Source organism: Arctopsyche grandis, chromosome 13, assembly GCF_051622035.1.
Source record: "Arctopsyche grandis isolate Sample6627 chromosome 13, ASM5162203v2, whole genome shotgun sequence".
Classification (NCBI taxonomy): Eukaryota; Metazoa; Arthropoda; class Insecta; order Trichoptera; family Hydropsychidae; genus Arctopsyche; species Arctopsyche grandis.
In genome coordinates, this window is record NC_135367.1 from 14,558,771 (window position 1) to 14,584,426 (window position 25,656).

The 25,656-nt window shown below is 34.1% G+C and overlaps 1 protein-coding gene across 1 annotated transcript; it reads left to right on the forward strand.

Moving 5' to 3' along the window:
• Positions 1–1,360: 1,360 nt before the first annotated feature.
• Positions 1,361–25,479, forward strand: koi (Sad1 and UNC84 domain-containing protein klaroid). The gene is made up of 10 exons (XM_077443926.1): positions 1,361–1,749; positions 12,338–12,536; positions 15,354–15,643; positions 16,154–16,406; positions 16,483–16,702; positions 16,777–16,860; positions 19,603–20,298; positions 20,371–20,541; positions 23,144–23,256; positions 23,331–25,479. Exons 1-10 carry the CDS (start codon positions 1,655–1,657, stop codon positions 23,589–23,591), a joined length of 2,382 nt encoding a protein of 793 aa, XP_077300052.1. The 5' UTR covers positions 1,361–1,654; the 3' UTR covers positions 23,592–25,479.
• The last annotated feature ends 177 nt before the right edge of the window (positions 25,480–25,656 follow it).

Sequence of the window (25,656 nt, forward strand, 5' to 3'; positions counted from 1 at the left end):
TGACTATCTGGTGTCTAGTAATGACGAATACCGACTTTCTCTTTGTAATCCTTTATGTGTAAAAAAATAGTGGTGCAAACTTATTTTAAATATAATAAATATTATATTAAAATTTACACTTATTTTAAATACAATAAATACCATTTTTGTCCGATGACAATGTGCATAATCGTCCTGGATTATGAAGTCGATTGACTCCGAAAGATGTTGCTCAATGGAAGGCAGCAAACATGTATTAAATTTTTTTCATAGTCTGTAGTCTTCACTTTGCTATTGTAAAAATGTAGCGCCATCATGCCGTAATACGAAAAACATCCCCGTATCATTTAGCCGCCCTGTTTTTAGCTGTTCTCGTAATACACGATCACTGAAACGTTCATTCGGCTTTCTCCTCACCCAGTTTATTCCATCGGAGTCCCAAAGATTAAACTTGCCCTCGTCGAAAAATAATTAAGTTTAAACAGCTTTTTATTTTCACCATTCATATTCCGAAGTGATTTTGAATTAGTTATGAATTAACTGGGCGGATATGTCCAAAAAAATATTACTATCAACAGTATAAAAATATCCGCGCTGCCAGCGATTACAGAAAGGGGCCGCCGACACCAACAATATTATTTACAATATTTTCCATATCCAGTTCCCATATAGCCAGCCATCTGTGGTAACTAGATCTGTGATCGTGAGTGCAGGTCAATTATGACTGAGGCATCAAACTAATTTATTTGCGTATGCGTGGGTGACTGATCCACTGGTGGGGGGGTCATTCTTTTAATTTTGAGCCGAGCCATACTGTATTGTTAACCATATTGAATATCGGCAGTAGTGTCACCCTAATGATTTCCATGGGTTTCCGGAAACCCGTTGTTAAAAATCAAAATTTTATCAAAGTATATGGTACTTGAAAATACCACACTTCGAGATCACCATGTGCGAAATAGTTCGTTTACCGCTGGCTAAACGATGTTTCCGCCGGTATAAAATTTACACACATTTGTTTCCAATACATATGTATATATCTATTAATACATAAGTTATTAAGACTTCATGAACTTAAACGATTTTATTTCTTTTGATTTTGCAACTCTTTACCCTTTTATTCATCAGTCATGCAGTGTTTTGTTACAACGTTTGCGTTGAATATATTATATCTTCTTTTATATGTAGAAGAAAGGGTGTGTAAATTATTCACGTATGACTTAAATCGCGTAAATAATTCGCATAGTTAACAGATAATTCGAAATGTTGTAAAAGGTGTAAGCAAGTGCATCGCACGCGTGCCAACAGTAAGCGGCGCCCTGCTAACAACCGATGACGTCACCGATGTGTAACGTCTCAAAACGACCAGTAAGCAATAAGCAGTATCGACCGCGGTCCGGTCCGGCGTGGATGTGTCGTGCGTTGCGTATATTGCATTACCGTCTCGCGCGCCCCGACGAACCGGCATCGGCTCTATTTTTATTACAAACAAACACTGCAACTACCCAAAAGCGGCCACCTTTCAACAGAGTGGTCGTAATGTCGACGTTTTGATTGATTGTGCGATTTGTTGACGTTTGCCGCCAAAGTGAGGTTAGGTGGCCGCGGCGTCCGTTACGAAAACTATAAACAGAATGCGCAGGACTGCCTAGCGTTTCGGCCCTGAAATAGAAGCATGGAGGGGTCAGTGGTTGACAATCTGAGGTCCCGGTCGCGGTCCAACACTCCCCTGCCCCGCGCCAACAACCCTGACAGGGGCACACCCACCACGTAAGCATACAATCGTCGTTGTTATTTTGCGTTTGCGCGTACTGTCTACTAACTTTTACTGGTACCCCTGCCAGGCTCAAATGTCAAGTGGCGTGTGAAAAAAGTTGATCCTGAGATGATGAAATTCGGCCATGTGCGCCATATTGTTGTTTTGAATGCGTTTCTATTTTTAGGCCATTAAATCTGATCGACCTTGATTATCTATTTTGAGGCCGTAAATAATCTTTTGTAATAGTACAGTTTGAATTAATAGCCGCCAGTTTTATTGCAACGTTGGCTTTTATTTTTAAATTGTTCATAAAAACATTAATTAAATCCCCCCTTTGAACAACTTCATCCGTGTACATGTAAATCTATTCCTAAATCCGTACAATTATACATACATACGAGCCATTGAATTTGTATTGTGTTACTATAATATGTATATACTGCGTATTTTTCAGTTGTTTCAAGTTTCATTTCCATAGAAAATCATAAATACATGTCAAAATGTATCGTATATGGTTACCCAGCTATAAAACTATTAATAAGAAACTTCCCGCTCAATTTTCTCTTCTATAAGTTCGGGTTTTGAAAAGTGGATAAATAAGATAATTTTTACAAAATCCACTTAATTTCAATTAACTTCACTTCAATTCAATTAACTATACATATGTATAAATATTATGTATTTTAATCAGTCTTCGAGTTCTCTGAAATCTGTAGAATTTGAGAAAAAAGTTTTCTCACTTCATACAAATATGTTGTAAACAAATATATACATTACACATACTTTCGAGTAGATATTTTTAAAAATAGAATTCTATACTTGTGGTAGTACCCAAAAATGTTTCCATATCCCGTTATATATGTAATAAAAAATATTCACGAAGGCAATAAATGAACGCAGTTTTCCCTATTTATGTATAAATGATCTGTGTTTGAAACTCTTTTGATATATTGAAAACCTATGTAAATGTTGACGCTTTTTATCTGTTTTTATAAACTCGTTGATTATACTTGAAATGATTAAATGCACATTATGTTTACAAGAAACTTGTGAAAGTCTTTTGAAACATGCATAAACATTGTATCTCTATCACCACCATCATTTACAGCCATTCGACATCTCTCCAATACGCTTCCATTCGTATCTGCTTTGAGAAACTATCTTCCATCTCATCCCACACATTTTTCTGGTTTCATCCACCCATCTTCCCCGTGGCCTTCCTTGCAACCTTTTACATTCGAGCACTTTTGTTCTTCTAAAAGGTGTTTTTTTTAGAGGTTTGTTTTTCGAATTGGCAACACTTTTTCCAGCGACAACCATTTGATAACTGATTTGTGCTCAGTTTGTTTTGCCATTTCATCATGAATAGACATACACCGGAACAACGCTTGCAAATTGTGCAAATTTATTTCGAATATCGTGATTCTGTTCGCGAAACATCTATTTTACGGTCGTGCATTAGCCTCCAAGATCTTGTGATTTAATACCTTTGGATTATTTTCTATCGGGATATGAGAAGACGATGGACGACTTGAACGCCTTCGCCGCGTTATTGCCGATCCACGGCCCCCAACTGCTCGAAAAATAGTCGAAAATTGGACTTCCAGATTGTGCTTCATTCGAACCAGCCACGGTGGGCATATGCCCAATATCATATTTAAACACCAATGGCATAACATTATCTTCCGATAAAGCCAATACCATAGTCATTACCATGATTTGTATGTGTTTTATTTCATTTTAAAGTTCTATACCCATTGATATAGAATATAAGGTTAGTCTATACCAAAAAAATGCGACCGCTTATTTCAATTTCTTTACTCACCAACCATATTAGTCTTATAAACTTCTAACCCACGTATTCCGTTTTCTATTTCCTCTCGTTATGCCAAGCCTACAGCGCTCCATACTTCATTGAGTGCACTGGATCTTTCTGCAGAATTCGGGCCCAAATTTCGCGTCTATCCGTCATCACTGGCAAGACACATTAATCAAAGAGCATCTCTATAATATTATATTATAATATTAAGATCTAGGATTTAATACAAATATATCAATCGTCAATCAATTTGTAACAATATCAATGCGTAGGAGGAATTAAAATAATTGAATAATAGCAAGCATGCTCAAAATACCCCTTGGATTATGTTTGTTTCAATTTATAATTGAATCGCATTTCGTTTAATACAATAGTACATACATAGATTAACTCTATTCCCATACAATACGCAATCTATTGTCTATTCATTCAAAATCAAGGTTCCATTTACACTGCGTGAACAGAATAAGTTATCAGTTTGTAATGGTACAAAAAGGTCAGTACGATTCAATTATCTCACGAGTCATCGATTCGGAAACGTTTTGGTTTTCGCTATTATAATCATGATGATCGTTGTCGGATAAACGATTGCAATTTCGATGAGAAAGGAAACGAACGATTGTTTACTTTTCCACGAGAGTGGTCAACGACCGTGTCGTTAACCCTTAAACACCGTTCAAGGGTAAAACAATCTGTACTTGATTCACATATATTTAAGAACTAATAACTTTCTAGGACGTAAAACTGAAGAATTTGAACGAAAATCGTGTGGATGTACGCATGGTAATATTTCAGTTGTTATAGATTTGAGATAAAGTTTTGTGTCGCACCTTTTAAATATGTCTCATTTTAATGCAAATTAAAATATCACTTTAAAAGTCGTTATCTGTATTCTTATCTCAATTTCCTTATTCCTTCCTCAGTGTAGTTTATCTATTTCTTTACTAGTAATTTTTTGATAAATGGGATTTTTTAACATCTACTTCCTAATACAAAATGTATTCAATTTGTATTAAAATTAGCAGAAGCGTGTAAAGCATGTTTTTGTGCGAGAATGTTTAGTTTCCTCGTTACAATAATACGGTAAACGTGTTACATAAAGGAGTGTAGCCGGGCCAGGTCGCCGCCCTGGTACTTTTATTGATATAAACATAGTTTTTCGAGAACAATTAAAAAATATTTTGACTAAAATTTCATATAAAATGTTGTATTCCAAATATTGTGATCAGATTTTCGTTCTAACACTCGATGACCACAATCGAAACTTAAAAGACGTTTAATGAAATTTATTGGCTTTTTTTTATCTAAAACCTTCGAAATAAAACATTCTTTAAACTATTGACCACACGCACTTGAGCATAGGGAATTAGGGAACTTAGCTTAAATGAATAGTCATCTGTAAATTCAAATGTTAAAATTTGATAGTTTTTTGACATGCGTATACATATGTATGTACATGGTTTTAGCATTGCTAAAAGCAAATGTTGCTGTTGACAAACAAACACGGGTTTTGCAAAATCAAAGATGTTGAAGAAGATGCATTATGGAATTTTTTATAAAATATAAAAAAAATACATCATAATTTCCACAGATAAGAATATTTGTTAACTATTATTTGATTTTTTTTATAAATATTTGGACTACCAATATTAGGACACAACGTTTTTTTTTAGCAAGAAAAAAGCGGGGGGAGGGGTCGTAAAAATTAAACACCGACCTGGTTCTTTTTTTTATTTAACACTACACCACTGGTTACATCCTAAAATTTAATCGCTACCAAGATAATCGTCCGAAAATCTGTTGAGCAATATTTGGGCAGTTTTCTGTACGGCAATTTTCCTGTGCGTCGAGTTATCCTGGTAGCGATTTACATTGGGGATGTAATCCTAATCACTAGTAGCCGGATCCACAGCGCGCCGTTTATTGTTCAATTGTTGTAAATGGTTCGCCCAACCTTTTTTTGTACTCTAGTTTTGTAAATAGAGCCAAACCGCCCCGATTCTTGAAAAAAGCACTGTCTCTATCCGCAGTCTAGTAATTACCGAACCCTATAATACTAACCTTAGTATTTAGGCGCAGTTCGTGCATATGTTCCGATGTACTTGAGTGTCCTCAAAAGTATTTTCCACTATTTGAATATCCTATCATCCTCGATGAAATATACTGAATTTTGTGGAAGTGAGGTAGTAATGAAGTAATATGATTCGTTAGATTATCTTGTATTGTGTAGTACATATCTGAGAAATCTTATTATTTGAAATATATGTATATTGCAAATTAGCTCATAGTTGTCTTTTGACATTTTCTATGATGTTGTAAATGCTCGATCATTTAGAAACAGTTTTAATCTAAAGCTTTGTACAAACTTTCGCAGACAATATGCTTTGAAAGTCACTTTGACTCCATTGTCAGGATAGAAACGGCCGACGAGCGACTGTGACCAACCGGTTCCTCGTAACTATGTCATCCAGATGCACTACGCTAGGTGATCCCCAACCAAGAGAGCATATTTCAACCAGCCAGGGTTAAATTAACCGTAGACGACACACTTGTGCGCTGCATCATTCAAATTTTGACCAAATTCTCGAAATAGATTGGCGACACACACGACGTATTGGAGAACACTGACCTAAATCCGGATACGAATATTCCGACCGGTTCCACGTAAGACCAACGGATTTAAACCACGTTACACTTGCTTCTCGCACATTTTTCATTCTGAACCATCGTTCGAGCATTCCAGCGCTCGTTTAGTAAATAACCGTGATAATTTTCAACACACGTGCCTTTTAACAGCTCCCGAGCTCGAAACGAATATTCGCTGTTTCTGAAAAACCATCGCTCGGAACGAGTTGATATTTTGCATTCGTCAGTTACGTTATGTGCCGAGAATAACGGCTGATCTTTGTGAAAATCGTTCGACCGGAAGTGCTCTTATTTACCCAATACTTCAGCGTGCCGAGACTGAGACCATATTTAAGTTTTGCTTTTTAGGGCCATGTGTTTCTGTAATGATCTATATTTATTACTTTCGTGAAAATAGACCACTTAACTTAAACCAAGGGGTCTACATATTTGTGCTTCATATCAAGTAGATATTATAATACCGTTTTTCAATATTTTTATCTGGATTATCGTTTGCATGGTAAGTGATGTCATTGCATATCTATCGATAAGGTAGAATATCAATATTGATTTGAATGTAGCCAAATACGCTTGTGCTCCATTTTTAGGTTTCGAATTAACGTGCTATTGTAACATTTTTCGCTAAGAAGCTTGTAAAAAAGACAAATTTATGAAGCACTGACATATCGCTTTACATTTTGCACTTCACCTTCGACCTCCAATCGTCGTCACAGAAGAATTATCTGAATTGCGTGTTAAAACCATATTAATTGTGAAAAGGCTAATGTTCCGAGACGCAAAAGTAGGGGAGAAAGTCACGCAATCTCCCCTTTTGCTTCCGCATTTTTCCATTTTTTCTACAACTTAACTTACCATCTTAAAATTAGTATTATAGTCTGTCCCGGGTCTTAAAAAAGTGCGTCTTGCTCTGAAAAAGAGTTGCGAAATGAGGCCGTGGGCATCGCAGCACTTGCCATAGTTTTTGTTGCAATCGCAAATTTGGCAAGTCGATGTCGTCTTGACTCGGAAAAGTGGAACTTACCAATAAATAGCGTCTCTTTATTGGTAAGACAAGTGGTTTTATTTTTTTGGTAATTTGCATAGTTACAATACTGCAATGGTCGCCTGACCGTTTTTGTCCCAAGCGAATTGAGTTTCGACACTTATTGATTTTCAATTAGATGGTTTAAAAGACACAGATAATATTTAAGAAATCAAATTTCACAAGTGACACTTATAAGGTTTTGTCATTTATGAATGTAAACTCTCACACAAAATACACCAAAAAGTTTCTATATATTTATTTATGCATTATATTATATACTAACCCCGACCATAGGTGCCACTACAAGCTGACCAATGCGACACGTATGATCAAAATTTTGTACATAAGTACCAAATATCATCATTACACATAATAATTATTCACAAAACATGAGTTGAAAACATTGTGCAACATCCCCTGCCACTCAACTCTTCGATTGTGGAAGCCGTCATATGTATATGTTCCTCTTCTCATCCATCCATAGAGCAAAATTAAATATTATTCATTGTATATTTGTCGCTATAGAAACATTCAAATATCTGTAACGTGGGATCATGAGAAAGTATCCACTAAGTGCATTAGTGGGTGAACAATAGAGACCCCGGATTAGGCTAACGGGACTCAGTAAGTGCCGTATAGACCCACCACGGTAGACCTTTGCGTGCCTAGAAAATAGATACATAAATGGATCGGGGAAGCTGTGGTGTGCAACTTCTCCTCTATAAGGAGTTAGCGGTGGTTTCATGTGGATCGTTGAATAAATGCTGTGAAGCGACTTTGGTCTATCATTTGAGTCCTGAACCCACCGCTACGTAACATATCTATTGCTATCTTCTACAACCTCATAGTTATATTTTTATATTGGATGCAACCAGCCATTAATCTTCTCAAAAATTTCAAACTGTTCTGTAAACAGGGTGAGTAGCTAATGTGTTTTGTCTGACATAATATGCAATGTCTGATATAATTCGAAATCTGATGCATTCGTGATTCATGTAAATTCATGTTGTCATTCATGTAAAAAGACCATCAGATTGTATGTACATATGTAGTAGATTAAAATATCCAACTCGCAAGTTGTAAACACTAATTTTATCTGTCTTACGTTTATTTTATAATTTAGCAATAATACTACAACATGGCCGATATCCTTATTTACTCTTAGATAACGATAAATTCCACTATGATAACGTCAGTTTTTACTATCTTACGACAGTTTCATTCTTAGCGTTATTATTCTCCTGAAAGTACGACTGTTGAGTAATAATTTATATGTATGGTTACATCACATTGCACTAATCGGAGTGTGCTAAAAGTTAAATTTATCGACAATAAATGGGTCATACAATGATTTTTATGCGATTTTACCTCACAATGTCATACCGTCATAAAACCGCTTGATGTCGGCTATTCTGGAACCTTCATTTATACGCAGAGTTCTATTTGTGGCGTCATAACATACCAGGCGTATTAAACTTATAAAATACATAATACATTGCGTGTTACTAAATGCAGAATGGTTGCCAAGGTAAACAGTCGCATCTATTCCAATTGTAGTTCAGGTCACTACCTGCTATGTATGTTTTCGTAGCACTTGAGATTTTAACATTGTGAGGGGGTACAAAAAGCTCATGTATGTAAGATCTTATAAGAAAAAGTTCGAGTGTAATAGTTATTAAATGAATGATTATATTAATCAATGCACGTATGTGTGTAATATACAGTAAAATAATGAAAAACTCGATGGAACGTCAACAGCCTGCAGCCCTAACATATAAAAAAATAGGAGATTTTGAAGAGAAGAGTGATCGATTAAAATTTGATTGTTGAAGCAAGTAAAGAATAATTCACATGAAACTTGCATCAACAGGAAGCAACGCGTGTTGATATAAATAAAACGCGTTTCATGCATGTGGAATGCTTCTTTCAACGTGTTGAAACCAGTGGCGTAGCTAGGAATTTTGCGGCCCTCGTGCAAAATTTATCTAATGCCCCCTTAACCTGATTTTTAAAGATATGAGGTTCAAATTGTTCGTTGTTACATATTTACATATGATTATTAGTATAGTAATTGTACAAAAAATCTATTAGTATTATATAATTCTAAAAAATAAATTTAACTTAGCTCATCGATTTTAAAAATTTATCTTTCTAATTTAAAGGCTTGCAAAATTTTGTGAAGAGTCTTATGAATATATTTCCAATTAAGTCTTTTTTTAATAATGGCGTTACGTGATTAATTATCTCACTTGAACCCAAATGGCTTTTTATACAAGCCCAAATAGTTGCTTGAATATTTTTACATTTCTGGGTCGTAAAATAAAGGTGAAACAAAATAATATTATATATGTACATACGTACAAGTGTAGTATCGAGTCATTTTTTAATGTTAGCGTTTATTTAACAATGTTTTTACTAGCTTACTATCGATATTTTGAAAATTTTGATCCCCCTATCAAGCTGGGCTCTCATGCATTGCTATAAGATACATATGTAGCTACGCCACTGGTTAAAACTCGAATGTTGACATTTGTTGCTTCTATATGTGCATCATACATATGTACTAAACATTTATTTATTTATTTTATACAGGTATACACCCATTTTTATTAACACGACATCTATTTTTCAACATTGATTCAAGGCCAATTACAAACATGTATCACCATAGAGATGAATAAATTTTCTTAGCATTTATAAATATCAACAAATTATGAGAAATTAAACTAAACTCAAATTTTGCAAGAAATAGGACAGGATTTCCAATTTTTTGGAACCGTTTCCAATGAAATCAGATGAATTTGGCAAACTCTTAAAGGAAACGATCTACCTTGGAGTCACATATCCAAGGAACAAAACCAGGGATATAACCCGTGACGCTAAACACTGATCTATTTGCAAAAAATTTTTTCTTAAAATAAACTTCAAAACCTATTTATTCCACAGTTCTAATATTCTGTAAGTATCGTTGCTCTACATAAGGATCGGCTGTTTTATGGTTGTAATTTATCTTTTGTTTGTCCAACATATTATATATGTGATACCTTTTCATGACAATCAGCCCCAGAACTCGTGTGGTTCCAGGTGTAAATTGGGGTAGATAGTAAATAGAGCGTCTACATAGCACAGTTGTGAAAGTTGGCTTGCGTCGCTTTATAATGTGTAGTTAGGGCCTTGAACCAACAAAATAAACAATCCTCACCTGGTACGTCCAGTAGTCGTTGCACAATGTCGTTTTATTTCTCAAATTAGAGAGAGCGAGATAGGAATAAAAAAATGCAAAGTAGTAAGTAGTAGAAGAAGCAAAAAAACTCGTTTCCCACGCGCGCCAAACATTTAACGCGTCTTCAGTCTTGCTTTGCAATCGTCTCTCGATATTTAATGATGTCATCTTGTCAACGGATTGTCGTTATGAATTCAAATACGAAGAGGTTAGAAAATAGGCTTTTAACGGTCGGGTGATTTTTTTTCTGTAGTGCTGATCTTCACGATTTAATTGATTGAAAGTCCTCGTTTGGTAGTTGCATATTCAACTAGCTATTTTTGTCTGATGGAAGGAACTTCGTTGCTTTGTTGACCTTCAGAACATGGTAGATAACCGGTATTGATCAAACCGTTTCAAATGATGTACCTATTTGGGTCTAATGGATCGATCGTCCGTTGCACAATCGCCTTGTCTTCCTTTCTCTTCAGCTCCACTTTCTTTTATCTCTCCCTTGATCTGCTCTAACCAAAATAAATCGAAGTATCCTGAATGAAAAACAGATCATTATTCCCTCGAGTCACGACGTAGAGTAGATTTGAGAAAACATTTCTACAAGTTACTGGTTGGTTTGGTGAGCAATCCTCAGATTCTTGCAGAATTGACCTTCAATGTTTCCAGCCAACTCGGTCTAACTAGTACTACATATGTACATAAATAATTACTTGTGATCGAACTGCCTAACTCGTAACTTCATAAGTAATTACTTTCTAGCAAAAGATATCATGTTTTTAAACCTACTAGTAAACGATCGACTATACTTTAGATCAGAGCCACGCAACCTTTTGGTATTCGCGGAACACGTTATTTACGACTCGTAGAGTTTGTCAGCTACGTACATTCATATGTACTTTATCGGCAGTCGCTAGCTAGTCCCTACATACATAGGTGACAAAACGTTAACTAACATCGGTTTTCTCCTTCACACGCGATCTCGCTCGCACGCGTTAGATCAATGTGGTGCGTACGGTACTAAAAGAGCCGCGGCCACCAGGTTACGATGCTCTGCTCTAGAGTAGACCCCAGACCCGTCATCTGGATCATAGATACCCCTTGCGACAGATAACGAAGCCATCAAATTGGTACGTGCCACAGGAGAAAAGAAGAAACTTCTAATCAATCTAAGGAAACATCGAAGGTCAATTCTGTAAGAATTTGAGGATTTCTCATCAAACCAAAATGTGATCAAAGATCACTGTACTGGAAACTGATTTGCACAATACTGTATGCAAATCAATTTAAACCTTGATGTTTAAATTTCTCAAAAACACGACACTATCTATTGATCTTTTGTATTCTAAATAACAAACAATCCTTTTACATACATACATACATGCAATATTTGATTATTCAATATAATTTAATTTTGATATATATATCCTAGAATAATTATGTACTCAAATATGACGCTCCTTATTTTAAATATATCTGATACGTCATTTTAATATAAAAACATAGATAAAGTAAAAATGAGTACCAGAACCGCAATTTTTGAACCCCTGACTCCGCTTCTCAATGTTTGTATACAAACACTGAATTTCAAAATGTCTTCCTCCGCAAAATATTCAAATATATGTATTTCTAACACCTGCCTTGTATCGTTTCTCACCTCGAATATATATATATATATAGTATGTATGTTAACATTACAATTACAAAAATATAAATGTTAATTTCGTGCACAATTTTTGCTGACGTCATTTTCAATTACTAATATTGAGTGACCCAGACCCTCAAAAATAAACTTTGAATCATCTTGCACAAACATACCTGTATACATACGTGTATTTAAATATTCAACACCTGTGTTGTGAACCTTTTTGTTTATAGTTAAATTGATTCTTTCAGAAATATCGATGTGGAGCCGATTGTCGAGGATGAACGAGAGGAGATTTTCACATCACCGCCAGCCCACAGGACGAGGAACGCGGTCAAACAGAAAACACTGAACTCGGATCCGGCTAATGCTACGTCTGACTACTCTTCACAGGACACAGAACCATCTCAAAATAATGATGATCAACATATATCAGAAGAAGCTATACAAGTGAGTATTTAAGAATTAGACTTTTCACTGATATTTATGTGTAGAATTGTACAAAGCATTGGATCTAAACTATCACTCTTAGAACTTGGAAAAAAGTGTGTATTGATTATATTTCATAATGTAACTGTGTTTTCTAGTTCTGAAAAATACAATAGATCAGACCTACACCGATAATATTTTTACCTACTACTATAAACTTATTTTTAAGATTATTTATGTATATGTTTCTGTTCAAGTGTACATCTCATACACTAACCAATCTGGTCAGTTATACTGTACACAAAAGAACAAATTGACAAACTAATTGGTTTGTCTATGCACAAACTATTAGCCATGAGTTTAAGTATTCTCAATCGTTTGTCTCATCCTCCATGTATGTATGCTTACTCTTAGTTGCTATATTTTTATAATAATATAAAAACAGACTGGATGTTTGTATGTGGCGAGTGCATCGACAAGTATGTAGATTTCAAAAAAACAAATTTTAGAAATAATTAATCTAAAATTCCGATTTCTATTTCAGTTCCAATTCCCGATTCCTATATTAGTTCTGATTCCAGATTGCTATTTCAGTTCCGGTTCCTATTACGATTATGACGATAATAGTTGTTATTTGTTATTATTACTATACATTTAACTTAATTTTAATGCATGGATCAATTATTTTTACGAAACCACCCATTGACATATCAACAGATACAACACTAGTTTTTAATATTAGCAGAAACTGGAATTACAGCAATGTTGTAATTTGGTTTCCATAGGATTTCCCTTTTAAATACTTAGCGTTTTGAGTATTAGCACTTAAACTAAAACCTATAGTTCTTGTATGAACAATCTGTTATGTTTATGAACGAACCAAAGTGAACACTTGGACTGTAACAACTAATATATAATTTCGAAAGAGACTTTTGTATGTAACTTTTGTTGGTTCGTAGAATTCAATGTTATTAATAAATTTAATAAAATGTTTACTGTTAGATTGGCCATGTTTAATCGGTTTATATTACAAAATACCAAGCGAAGCCGGGTAAAACCACTTGTATGTAATACAATAAAGACTCATAAAGTCATCATATTCTGTTAACAAAATATTTTGCATATGGCTTAAATGTTTTTTCTTTTATAGAATTACATCAATTTTAATTACCTATGTGATACTTCGTTGTAAATTTGGTTATTTTAGAAAACAAACTTAATTCATTTAATAAAGGGCTCAAATTTAGTACCCAGGAAAGACTGTAACTGTACCGAGTTAATTATGATTTATTACTGTTTACATGTACACTGCGTTGAATGAAGTCTAATTGAATTAAAATTGAGTGAAACTATATTACTTTGACTGGCACTTCATTCACTGTCCGTAGCCGTAATCTTGAACTTGCAAGCTAAGTTTCATCGCTCCCTATCAATCATCCAACGGTGGTACTTCTTAAAAGAAACATTTATATTCTCCTTATCTGTGCTATATGTATATATACCGGCACAATGATTTCATTCAATTCGAATCTTGCTATGCCAGCTGAAAAGTAAAAATATTCGTTTTTAAGTAGACCTTCTTGTTTGGTCTTAAAATTTTCCTTCAACACGCTCTATTTATCGTGGGGTCCTTAATTTCTTTCACGTGTGTTGTGTGCATGTGCACATGTGCCATACACGGGCTATTTTTGGTATGTTCACACACTGAGTAGTTGGAGCGTAGCTGGCAAAGGCCTACTTGGGGTGAATTCAAATGTCTGTTTTTAGTCACCGTGCTGCTTTCCGGTACGGCGGTACGTATCACCGCATTTATATTTAGCATAAGTTGTGTATGTGTCTTGGGTCATTTCATTTTATATAATACATATGTCGTTGCAGAGTGGGAAGATTTACTTTTGCTTATTTACATATGTTAATGTAATCGTTTTGTATGATAATTAAATTGTCAATGTCCTCGGTGGGATGTTTACTGGTATGTTGATTAGTTATTATCCATTAGTAAGATTGCTAGATGGATAGTGTGCAATTTTAAGAATTGATATTTTGACGGCAATGAATGTTGTGTGATTATTTTTGTCAAGAGTATTCAAATAACGAATGATATGATTAAACTTGACCTAACTTTTGTATGTGAATTTGGTGAGGTTGTCTAATGGGTCGTTTATGATAAGCGTTTAATATTATATTTTATATAGAAGGGAGATTATTATTGTGCAAATGCTATCGTCGATTAAACCGCTTCCTGGTGTATTGCATATAAAACAGGTGTTGAATATGTATATAATATGTATGTGAACTGTTTTATTATTTTTCGCCAAAAATGCTAACACTTACGTACATATGACGTCATTTGTAACGGTCAAAACGTTTGAATGTATGTATATCTTCCGTTATTATTTCGAGATGTATATATGTATATACATTAAATATTACAAGTAAATACTATCTAAATGTCGATCTTTATTTTATTAAAAAGTATCAAAAAATAATGAGTTACAGATGAGAACGTAGTATAAGAACATATAAATCTTCAATTTGGGGAAGTATTTAATGAGGGCCATCAATTAAGTCGAACGTTTCTTGTTTTTATGTAGTTCAATATTCAACTCAAAATGTTATAATGTTAGTATAATATAAAATGACAGTTACAATATGACCGAAAATTTGTTAATCTTCAACAGCTATAAATAGGCACTGATTCACATCCTTTTCTTTGGGTAGTTAAAACAAATTGTCTCAATACATTCTCAAATGGTTGCAAGCGTTTTGATTATATTATGTTTCTGCTGTCTGGTTTTTATACAGTTTAATTCATGACTCTTTTTTTTTGTTTTTCAGAATATAAAAAATTATTCGTACGAATATGAACAGTACACGACAACGAGAACCATCAATTCAAATAACAGCGCACCCAGAGGTTTCATTTCACCGGGCTACGACTCTGCAAACTTCACCACATCCCTCAGGAACAAGTACGGCTACAACCGTTCGCACCTCAGCTCATCCTGCAGCGACAAGTCGAACGAGAGCTTCGCAGAATCCGTGCTGGCAGACAGCAGCAAACTCTCCAGAAACAGCACAGAACACTTGCCGTATCAAGTGTACCATCAAGCTATAGAATATTGGAAGTAAGTACTGTGTATAAACAAATATTGCTGTATTTTGCTAACAATGTGGTCGTCAATATACATACGCACACATTATTCTGTGTACCTAAAATGTAACAATAAATATTGCATTGTCATTTTAGACTCGCTTGACTGTGAATCGTTTGCATATAACTGTTGATTATCTGTGCTAAAATCTGTATACATCATATCTCTTTTATCTAATTTTATTATTAAATTTCCAATATATTTTCAATGTAATTTCGATTTGATCATTCGACATGATATGCTTCATAACCTAAAAGTTTTATTTATAAATTGCTAATATGCACAAAGAAAATTCAAGAGAAGGCGAATATGAAATTAGAAGTGTCGAAACCGTTCATGCCATATCCGTTTCTAAACGTTTGACTAAAAATGAAAGTGTTGAAAATGAAAATCATACTAGGTTTTTACTCATGTAATGTTCGTTCAAATGTATTGTGAGCTTGAAATTGTCATACTAATGTTTGGTTGGTTTTTTTTTTCCAGCAAATATCCAAAAACTGACTACACATATTCACATCTATCTCGAGACAGAGTTGAGCTCGCTCCGGGTCAGGTCGCCGTGCCGAACATGTCTCGTCTCTCGCTCGGTCTATTCCGCAAAGGTGCGGCTGTCTACGGCGGCGGTTTAGACGAAGAAGAATCGATCGCTTTACAAAATCGTACCGATGAAATACGCAAAAGATGGGTGTCCGATAACTCGTCTCAGTCGTATTCTAATAGCTACAATCGTTATGAGGTTATTTTCGTAGATCTTTTTTAGGTTTTATTTTATATCGATTCAAATTTATGGTGTTATTTTGTATGGGTTTTAGAATTTAGCTGATAGTGATTATGATGAGACAGATCTCGCACAAAGTCGGAGTCCGATCGATCAACGCTGGTGGATCACAAAAGTTTTAATGTCTATTGTGACAACGATAGTTACTACTGTGACGTCAGTCAAAAACAGAATCACAAGAGGCGATGCCAGCCAGAGGTATCCTTACTATTCATCGGTCAACAGATATAATAAATATTCACATGAGAAAAAAAGTAAGGTGTTTTATTAATGTGTTTTTGAGTATGTTGTTTGTTTTCTATTATAATTTATATTTTGTTTGTATCAGGTTGGATTACGTCTACAAAAGAAACGATCAAAGATCGAAAATGGTGGATTATACCATTTTTATTACTGTTGCCGTTGCTATTATGTAAGTTTTAATTTTGAATTAATGTTTTACACCGGCTGATTCGAAACGTATTTTGTTTTCTTATAATAACATAATATGCCAAAGTTTAATTCCTTTTAAAGGTTTTTTGATAGACAATTTTATTATTTATTCAGTGTCGCAGAGACAACTGGTACATTTCGTACGTACTCTCTACTGAAACGTATGAGTATGCGTCTATTGAGAGAAGATTTGATGCGATTTTTATTGATTTTGCTACTTGACATTATACATAATATTATATGCACCCATTCATGATTAGTTTTCATCACACTATTTTATACTTCTATTCCTTTCATACATTTATTTAATTAAATAAAAATATTTAAGTTAGCAAGCACATATTTTACATATAATGGAATGGATTCAGGCTTTTTATCTTATGTATATTAGATGACAAATAAGCAAGGTGTTGACCAAAAATTATTTACATTAATATACATAACCGATGGATTGGCCTGTGTATATATTAGTTTTTAATCACAATATTGTGTTGGGTTTGGTGATTGGAACTATTTTAGACACATACATACATATAAATCATGAAAATCCTTTCATCGTGGTCTTCTTTACTTTTGAATTCAAATTTATATACATGCATCAGATATTTTGACTTGGTTGTTCGGACTGATATGTAAATGTTTCCAATTGAACCTTCAGTATACAAAAAACTAAAAACAAACGTATATAGACCCATGCAACACCAGCATCACGTTTTCATAATTTGAAATATGCTGATAAAGATATTTTGTGCTAAGATTTTGATTCACTTTGCTTGGGAGACATCTGATAGTGTCTCCTAAAAGAACATCATCTTTGTCTGTTACGCTATTAAAAATGTATAAACATAATGAAAGTGGCATCAAATCATCTCTATAGTGTTTCAAGCTTAATTAGTTAATTAGATAATATATATATATATATATATATATATATATATATATATATATATATATATATATATATATATATATATATATATATATATATATATATATATATATATATATATATATATATATATATATATATATATATATATATATATTTATATAAGTTGGCTCAGTACCACTATTTATAAAAGATTTACTTAACACATAAAACTTAACGTGTGCGCAATTTATCATCACATTTTCTCGCTTCTCTTACAGTGGGTTACACAAATCCCGAGTACAAAAACAAATTACCCTCAATACCTTCCTTGCCGGACTATGTAGTTCCTGACTTTTCCAAGATAGAACTCTCTTTGAAAGAGTTCTCTTTCCCGGAATTTTCCATGCCCGAAATCAAACTTCCGAACATTTCCATGCCTGACTTTTCGTCTCCGTTCAACATAAGCATGCCGGAAATACCTTCGATCAACATTACAGTGCCTGAATTTCCAGACGCTTACTATAAGTACAAATCGGCGACTGCCGACACTATTCGAAACATTTACGACTATGTGAAAACATTCATAATCTATATGTACAACGAATTGCACAAGTTGGTAGCTGGAGCTTTTGCACCAAATACACCAGTGATGGTTTAAATAACCCAGCGATCACCTGTATTTACATTGAAAGTACAAGTTTTATATAATAGATTGTGTTTGTTAACTTTGCAAGCGAGGTTTTCATTAATATTAGTGTTTTAGGGTTAAAATAAATTTGTTTTTTATTTTTTTGACAAAGATTATATTTTGTATTTTTTTATTTTATACTGAAAGATGATATATTTACAGTCACAAGTCATTTGTAATTCCCATCGTGATTAATTATAATTAATAACTTGTTGATTAAAAGTATAGTTAAGGTTACTTATTAGTCTATTAAGATCAAATTTAACTAATTTTATAATAGATTAAGTTCGTATTAACGTCTAAGATATCGAATTTGATTCTGAAAATTGTTTATTTAAATAAAATTATGTGTTTTATTTACTCCGAGACAGGCCTTAAGGAGTCAATGGTTCATTTTGACAGTTTTTGATATACATACATATGTATGATTATATTAATTTCGTAATTAATATAATTAAAAAAAATAAACGTTAAAATTAAATCGTGCATGACAATATAACGTTGTTTTTCGTTATGTCAGTATGGAATTTTGCAAATTCGTCGTATTTTTTCTGTGTCTTTTTCGTGTATGTTTGTATTTGTGTGCGAATCAAGCATAATAAAAAGTATTATAATTATATATTTTTTATCCATTAAAAATATTCCCCAGTATTTATTTTAGTATGTATCACATTACACATTCCTATGCATATTTAACCCATCTCATTCTTAATATGTACATATCATATATTATCTTTTCCTTGCACTATTACACACATTCACACATACAATCGAGATGAATTTGACGAATCACAAACGAGGGAAGGAAGGAGAATGTCTGAATATATTATATATCAGATTCGGACGACGCCTAATTTATACTACAATTCACAAAATTCATTCTGAAGACGCTTCGATGGACGCGAAGAGCAGAGGCGGTGAGTTATTTTATTGAGCCACACTCCGTCCTTCCCTCAGAAGTGAATAATAGAAGTACAATAGAAAACACCACCTGCAAAATCTGTAAAACATGTGAGTAAATTTTGATTCAGTTTATTGTGAGTGACTACTACTTATAAAGGGTGTTTTCTATTGTGCTTTTAACATAACTTTTAAGATAGGACGGAACGTTTGCATAGTAAATCTAACATATATTAACTAAAAATTATTTTTATTTGTTTCAGTTTGGCGCTATGCAGATACACCTCAGATTTTCCACTCGTATTTTAACCGAACGAACGTCATCACCATCGAGCGGCCTGTAAAGTTTGAACTGACAGACGATATGCTGAAGACTATAGTGTTACATGTCAAACAAAACTTGGCCGAGTTCAACACACAACCACATCAAATTATAGAAAAAATTGTCGAATCTCCAAGTAACATTGATCCAGTGTTGTTAATGCACCAGCAAGATCTGATTGAGAAGCTCTATATAGAGTTAGACGGTTTGAAAGAGAAGCTAGCAGCCAATGAAAACATAGACGAGCAGATATCGTTCTTGAGCTCGAAACAAAATAGTGATATGTTTGTTAATATTTTCGGCTTAGAGAAAAAGGATGGATCACCCGTTACAAATGCTGATATTAAAGACTGGTTGAAAAAAGAGACGGTCAGTAAGGCAGATATTGAAATGAAATTGGCTGATGCTTTGCAATCAATGTCGGCTAATATGAATAATGCTATATTGAATGCTGTTAAAAACGAAGTAGATCAGCAACAAAGCACTGTGAAAGCTGGAATTCTAGCTGGTGCTCCTATTATTCATTCAGATACGGGATGTAATTGTGAAGAAATTGTACAGAAGGTTGTAAGGGAAGCAATTGCTATTTATGATGCTGATAAAACTGGAAGAGTCGACTATGCAATGGAATCAGCAGGTTTTTGTTTAATATTTTCATCAATACATCGAAGTCATTATACGCCTTAATGATTAAATTGTTTATTTTTAGGTGGACAAGTTATATCGACACGTTGCAGTGAATCGTATCAACCTAGGACTGCTGTATATACTATACTTGGAATACCTTTCTGGTATCGTTCTAACACTCCACGTACTGCTATCACTCCTGGGACGGCACCTGGAGAGTGTTGGGCTTTCCAAGGTTTTCCAGGATATCTTGGTATGAATTTGGTTATAAAAAAACGCAAATTGGTCCCAGAATGACCAACAAATTTCAAAACACTTTAGTAGGGATCAGACGGTGATTAGGGCAATGTTCATTTGGGGCATTATGGCTATTGTTAACTTCACAGGAAACGTTTATTTTTGCTCTCGCATTCAGCACTCTGTTTGAACGTATATTGTGAACTTTTTTTATTGATGTTTTTTTTTGCTATTACCCTAATCACTAGAGGTAGGATAGTCACAGTGCTATCTATTGTTCGGCAAACCTTTAACAATGCATTTACAACATTTGAACAATACACGGCCCCCTCAGGCTCCGGTGACTACTAATCACCATCCACCCAATAGTACATGTGTCTATAATTTTTTTTTTAATAACTCAATGACTAGCACAGTACTAAATTCTTATAATGACAACTTATCACAAGAAAAAATATATTCCTCATTTACATATGTATGTGGTATAAATCCTGCCAGATAGCGCTGTCCAGGACCACGGTTGGGATGTGGCGTGGCAGTCAAGGTGGAGACCAAACACGTTTTTCAGTCATGTTGTTTATTATAACGATACACGCGGTGGCTTGACAACCGACCGCTAGGAATGCAGGTCTAACTCCCACTGGGGTTTACATCTCTGCCCCCTTCATCCCCTCCCCACAATCAATCATCATCCCCATAACACTCTTTCTCAGCCATACCCTATACATCAGCCTTTCGTTCAATTCCAACCCTACATCTATGTGGGTATAATTTGTCCAAAAATTTATATGCCCGATCTTCTTCTTCCTCGTTTGCTCAATGCTGAGCATCGTGGTCTTTGATTCTCCACTCCTCCCGGTTAATTGCCAAGTTGAAGGCAGCATTAAGGGACGATCCGGTCAGTTCTTTGAATTGGTCTGACCATATCTTGGGAGATTGTCCTCTCACTCGCCTTCCCTCCAGCGTTCCGGTGACTACCAACCTCTCCAGACTCCCTTTTCCTACATGTTGTGGAGTCTCTCTGAGACTGCCAGCTCTTTGAGGATAGAGATATTCGTGAGTCTTGCGATCCACGGTACGCCCAATCCAAGATAATGTAAAAAATGCATAGCAAATCAGACTCAATCCATCTTTGAATTGATAGAATTGCAACATATGATTAGCACCCTGCGCTACAAACGATTGCAAACCAAGCGGGCGCATGTTCATTTCATACTTTTGTCTCGGCTTTTGTCATTTTAAAGTTGTCAGAAAGATCCAACTCAATTTTAAGAATTGCCAATCATCAATGTACATCGAAATGTCATCTGCGCAACCCCTTGAATATCTCGTCTTTCGTACATGCTGAAATTCAATCGAAATGAGCATGCAGCTGGATGGTTTGCAATCATTTGCAGCAAACCCGATTAGCAATGAGCTGTTGACTTGATTTCAATTTAATATATGTTTCCTAAACTTACAACTCTAGAAATAAACTTGACATAACTGTCACTCTCGCCTTCTACAGAAGGCCTTGCATTTTAAAATGGTAAAAGCTACTCATAAAATATACACTTAGTTCTCAGGTGAGGCAGAGCACTGAAATGTGTTTTTTTAAATGCAAAGGTATGGATGTATGTATTTGTTGTAATCTAGGTGCTCATTCCGGTTCGTTCATGAACATACTAGTTGTTCATTCACGAACTATTGGTCTTAGTTTAAGTGCTAACAGTTAAAAGCTGTCTTCGAATAGTCTTACCAGGTGTGGTATGAAAATTTTTGGCTGTCAATCAGCCAGGTATTTAAAAGGGAAATCTTATGGGAACCGCATTACATTGTTATTGTAATCCTTGTTTCCGCTAATATTTTAAAAATATTGCAACCCAGGTTAAGCATACATATGTACATAGAGGATGGAGCAAACGATTGAGAATGCTTGATTTTATGCCTATTAGTTTGTGCATGAACAAACTAGTTCGTTTGTCAATTTGTTATTTTGTGTACAGAACTGACCAGATCGTTTCGTATATTAACCGTTTGCCCGCGGCCGTCTTCTATGGAAGCTTTGGGCGACAAGTCTGTAGCACGGCTGTCTTCCATAGAATTTCTGAACTTTGCACGGGATTTTGAGGCCTATATGCGCCTATTCCAACTGTTTTAAGGTTCAAAATTGGTTGAATATATTATTGAGTTGAATGCCATCTATTCAATTTGCTTAAATTGAATATATACCAGTCAAAAATTAGTTTTTTGTGGAACCATACTGAAACCTCGTTTATGTGACGGCACGTCTTCATACAATTATGAAGAATGATTATTTGACAATTAATCCAAAACTACGAGATATATTATGTATTTCATTGTTTAAAATAATACTTTATGTGTTAATTAACATATCTGGTTACTTGAGTAAATATTAAAATCTATATTTAAGGTCGAAAACTCGATTGCCAAATTCACGAAAAAGGTGCCGCGTACAGGGCTTGTTCGCTATATTTATTGCCGCGGGCAAAGGGTTAATAAACTAGTATATATTTATATAAACATTTTCATTCTCAAACAGCCTCAAAGTTATAAATGATAAATTCATACATGAATAAATTTTATACAATAATATTAATGAATACCAACGTTTTCAGTTATCAAACTTCACACAAGAATACATGTTACTGGCTTCACAATGGAGCACACTCCTTTGCAGCTGTCTCCGACTGGACGAATAGAATCAGCACCAAAGAACTTTACCGTTTGGGTACGTCGATGCCTAATTTAGTTTATATATTATATATTTTTTAATATTATATTTAACAAATGTGTAAATTGTAGGGATTGCAAGATGAAATGGATCATGAACCAATACACTTTGGAACATATGAATACCGCAATGACACCTCAGCAATTCAATACTTCCCGGTGAAAAATCCAGCTGTGGCTCTTCATGAAGGGCAGCTTCCCGGACATGAAATAGTGGAGTTACGGATCGAGAGCAATCACGGCAATCCGCACCACACATGTCTGTATAGGTTCCGAGTTCACGGCAATCCTGCCGAAGACATGTCGTTTTATGGCAGCACCCCCGAAAGATAGTGACGGTGGAAAACTTAAACAAATGGATGTATATGTGTACAGTTTTTATACGTTATTTATACAAAACTCTTAAAGTACAAGACGGAAATTATATAATATATATATTTTATTATTATATACGGTAAATGTGAGTGCGAATTTTTGAAGATAAAATGCGAAGCATAATATAAGACGAAGTTTTTTGATGCTTTTTTTTTTCGTTGTGTTACCAAAATTTAATAGTTTCGGGCGTTTTATTTCTTAGTTTATATCGTAAGATTCGAAATGTCTGACATTTTTATTGTACGCATGTTTGAATGTTGACCAATATGGCTGCGCAATCTTCTGTTGACTAGAAAGAAACGTAATACGGTTGTAAGTTTATAGTTTTTTGATCATTATTTGTATGTATATCAGGTAATATATATATATATATTTTTTTCAATCAAATAGAATTGATATGTAGAGTAATGATAAATTTGCTGTGGTGTAATTTTAAAATCGTAAGGACAAGTCATTTTTCACTAACACGGTGTATGTCACTAACTTATTTTAGTATAACTCATGTTTTTTAAGTATACATTTGTGCAGCGAACTTGATGAAATCTCATATTTTCATTTTGTAATAACTTTGTAGTCCGATGATCTGCTCAGTTTTTTTTTTTTAGATTATATATGTACGTTTTATTTAAATTTGTACATTTTACAAATGTAGCAATGGAATCTCATTGAATTGGGTGACGATTTTTATAATTTATTTTATACAAGTTCCGTTTTTTAATGATTTTCGCTCGTGTTATTATTGTTATGTAAACAATGTGGAATTAATTAAGAAATCTAGTCTAGTTCTTTGCCGTAGATAGCCTAATTGTCAATTTAGAAATTCGATTCTAACTTATTGTGCCTTGTACTGAAAAAAGAAAACTACTTACATACATAGTCTGTCAACATAAATTTTACTTTTGAACGTTATACATATGTACTGTAAAATATTTAAAGATTGTTGAAATTCCCCAAAATGATGTCAAAAGTATTCACATAAAATTGTCTCTAGTCTTAATTTGCACATGCTGTGAGTTTGATGTGGTTTTATTTGTCGTTTTATCGTTGTTTGCATGTTTGAATAATTAAATATTTGAAAACACAATAGTCTTTTTAAGTTTTACATACATGAACTCATCATTTCTTCATATGAAATTAATTTATATAACATTGTACTATTATTCTTAAGTCTTCCTATTAGTCGCTTCCTTTGAAAAAAATGCTCTCTTCCTTAAATCAATTGATGTATAATATAATCGTATTGCAAACACCTCTATGTACTTCCAACAATTTGTCAAAATTATTTTAATTATTAATTAACATAAGAAAAGTACAAATCTCGTATATATATTTTTTTTGTTTGTACATACTTTGTTGTGATAATGTTCTCGTATCATTTTAACATACGAGTACTAAGATATTTATTTATATCACCGTGTATATAGTTTAAAAATATATTCTAGATACAGACAGATCTCCAAATGCGCAACTAACTGTTATCAGTTTGATTATAATGTAATCAGTTGATCTGAAGCTGAAATTCAAAGTGCCTGCTGAGAAGCATGAACGTAGTTGAAACAGTTGCCTTATTCATGAATTTATATTTTGCCGTATTTATAGGAAGCACCTTAATTAGTGTAATATATTTTTAAGCTTTGTTATTTCTAAGATCGCATCTATAAGTTGCCGTCGTTTCTCCGAATGCAGCTTTCTCTTTTAATTTGAGGTTAAGTTTAGTTGTAATCACTATCGTTACCATTTTTTATTGTAACTCAGCAAATTTTGTAAGCGGTACGTATGTACGTTTGTATACATCGTGTTGCCAAAAGTTTATCAATTTATATTGAACAAAATAAATCTTATCACAACTACCAATTACGTTTTCTTAAGCCATCCTTGATTTTATCATGTTTGACACGACTGATCAAATCACTGACGCATCAGCTGTTTGTGTCTTGACCTTGATCGTTACGTACGAATTCCTGATCGATAAGCCTCGCTCGCGCAAAGAACCTTGTCCTGAAGTAATGATCTTAACTTACCT